The sequence below is a fragment of the Chiloscyllium plagiosum genome, chromosome 9, assembly GCF_004010195.1.
Source record: "Chiloscyllium plagiosum isolate BGI_BamShark_2017 chromosome 9, ASM401019v2, whole genome shotgun sequence".
Classification (NCBI taxonomy): Eukaryota; Metazoa; Chordata; class Chondrichthyes; order Orectolobiformes; family Hemiscylliidae; genus Chiloscyllium; species Chiloscyllium plagiosum.
The window spans coordinates 17,490,914-17,493,092 of record NC_057718.1 but is presented as its reverse complement, the minus strand read 5'-3'; the positions used below and the strand labels follow the sequence as shown (position 1 = coordinate 17,493,092).

The following is a 2,179-nucleotide window of genomic DNA, read 5'->3' as shown; positions in this document are numbered from 1 at the left end:
CCCACTCACCTATTGTACTCTATGCTACTTTCTCCCCACCCCCACCCTCCTCTAGCTTATCTCTCCACTCTTCAGGCTCTCTGCCTTTATTCCTGATGAAGGGCTTTTGCCCAAAATGTCGATTTTGCTGCTCGTCGGATGCTGCCTGAATTGCTGTGCTCCTCCAGCACCACTAATCCAGAATCTGGTTTCCAGCATCTGCAGTCATTGTTTTTACCTCATTTTCCATTTATTCTTATTCAAGAAAGTAGTCAGGTTCAAAAGAAAATAAACTAGAAATATGCTCAGCTGCTGACGCAGCAGACAATATCTGTGAACATGCAACATATCTGAACCAGCATTAACCCGGAGGCCTTGTTTGGAAATGTAATGAGCGGATGACCCTATACCACAACTAGAAAGACACAAAGGAACGGGGCTTAGTTAAGGATAGGAATGAAATACCAGCTTCAAAGAGGAGGTAGGATAGTACCTGGGAATATAGGAAGTGGAGAGACCAGGGGTGACAGGCACCTTTTGGTATGTGTGAAAAATGAGGGGTTTGTCTAAAACAGACCATTTTGGAATTCAAATAACGTACTGTCTTCAAGATGTCCAATGTATAAATATCTGATGAATTCTCATTGAGTTAGATTGCTATTTCAGATCTTTTCTGGGATGGACTTCCCAAAATTGGCTGAATAGACGATCATTGATGTGCAATTTGAGGATCCTGAGATTATTTTACAAAATAATTACCTCAACGTGATACAATGAAAAATGTATTTGTAACAAGCAAACATGACATTAAATAAATGTTTTGGCCTCAACCACTTTGTGGTAGGGAATTCCACAAGCTCACCACTCTGAGTGAAGACATTTTGACTCATCTCCATCCCAAAAGATTTATCCCTCCTCCTTAAACTATGACCCCTGGTTCTGGACTCCCCCCAGCATCAGGAACACCATTCCTGCATCTAACTTGCCTAGTCGTATTATAGAATCATCTAGCATGGAAACACTCTTCGGTTCAACCAGTCCCTGCTGACATTATCCCAACTAGTCCCACTTGCCTGCTCCTGGCCCATATCCCTCCAAACCTTTCCTACTTATGTTCTTATTCAAGTGTAACTGTAACCCCCCCATCACGTCTTCAGCAAGTTTCATTCCACACGCGAACCATCCTCTAAAGAATTTGTCCCTCATGTCTTAATTAAATCTCTCTCCTCTCACTTGGGTTATAATAAGATGCCCCTTCCCCGTCAATTCTTCTAAACTCCAATAAATATTTCTTACTCTAGTGCTTAAATCGCAGGAACTAACATCATCCAATCACAGACACCTCTCTATGCACCCAGAGCCTGATACTTGCCCCCCTAAAAAGTTTCAACACTTCCCTCCCAACCTCCACTTTACAAGTGAGATCTAGAAGCCCTCTACCATGATCACAGATCCTGTGTCTGCCTGTAATGATTCTAAAGCAAACGTGATGGCAGGACAGTACAGTTTTTGATGGACCCCTGAAGGAACATCACAAGACAGCAGGTGGCAAAATAAGCTTTTGAGAAACCAAGCAGGAGAAACAACTTCTATACCATTTAAGAGTTGGCAATGAACTTACTGGTGATCAGTGATGATGCTTCTATTGTGAAAAACATCCACCAACACTCCTTCCTGGGGAACTGCGGGCTGGAGAGGATTGCTACTTGTGAATAAATGGCAAAAACTGAAGAAAAACAGGCAGAAAACCACAGGGAACGGCATCCTTAACTCAAGACGGTCTGTGCCTTGTTTATTATAGTGCTCACTTCATCAGCAGGTGCAGGACTCCCATGCCATTATCTGTAATAATAGTTTACTAATACTAAGCTGCAGTGTGTTCTGGTTGTAGTTTTGCCAAATTGCAGCTTTGAATGGCTTCAGATGATCAGTTGTCCTTCAGTGTGACTGAATACTCTATGTGACCAATGGATGTGCGACATTTCCTTCATGGAGGCAGTTACTCTTGCCTACTCCCTCGGAAAAAAGTGTTAAAGTTTCAAAGTGTGACTAAAAGGAAGATTTCGAATGATTTGGAAATTAGAAACACATGCAAATGAATGCCCTGAAACATTTGTTACTTCAAATATGTTGAGGCAGGGTGCTGATTGCAAACAACCAATGTTTCAGTGACTTTGTCATCGAAAAGATTTGTTTTTGA

At 41.9% G+C, this 2,179-nt stretch overlaps 1 protein-coding gene across 1 annotated transcript in view; it reads right to left on the bottom strand.

The window, feature by feature from the left end:
- LOC122553168 (multiple coagulation factor deficiency protein 2 homolog) overlaps window positions 1-1,743 on the bottom strand; it is a 14,534-nt gene extending 12,791 nt beyond the window's left edge. Inside the window, exon 1 of the mRNA XM_043696755.1 lies at window positions 1,601-1,743. Coding sequence (XP_043552690.1) covers window positions 1,601-1,743 — 143 coding nt within the window. The remainder of the gene's footprint in view (window positions 1-1,600) is intronic.
- Window positions 1,744-2,179: the final 436 nt, after the last annotated feature.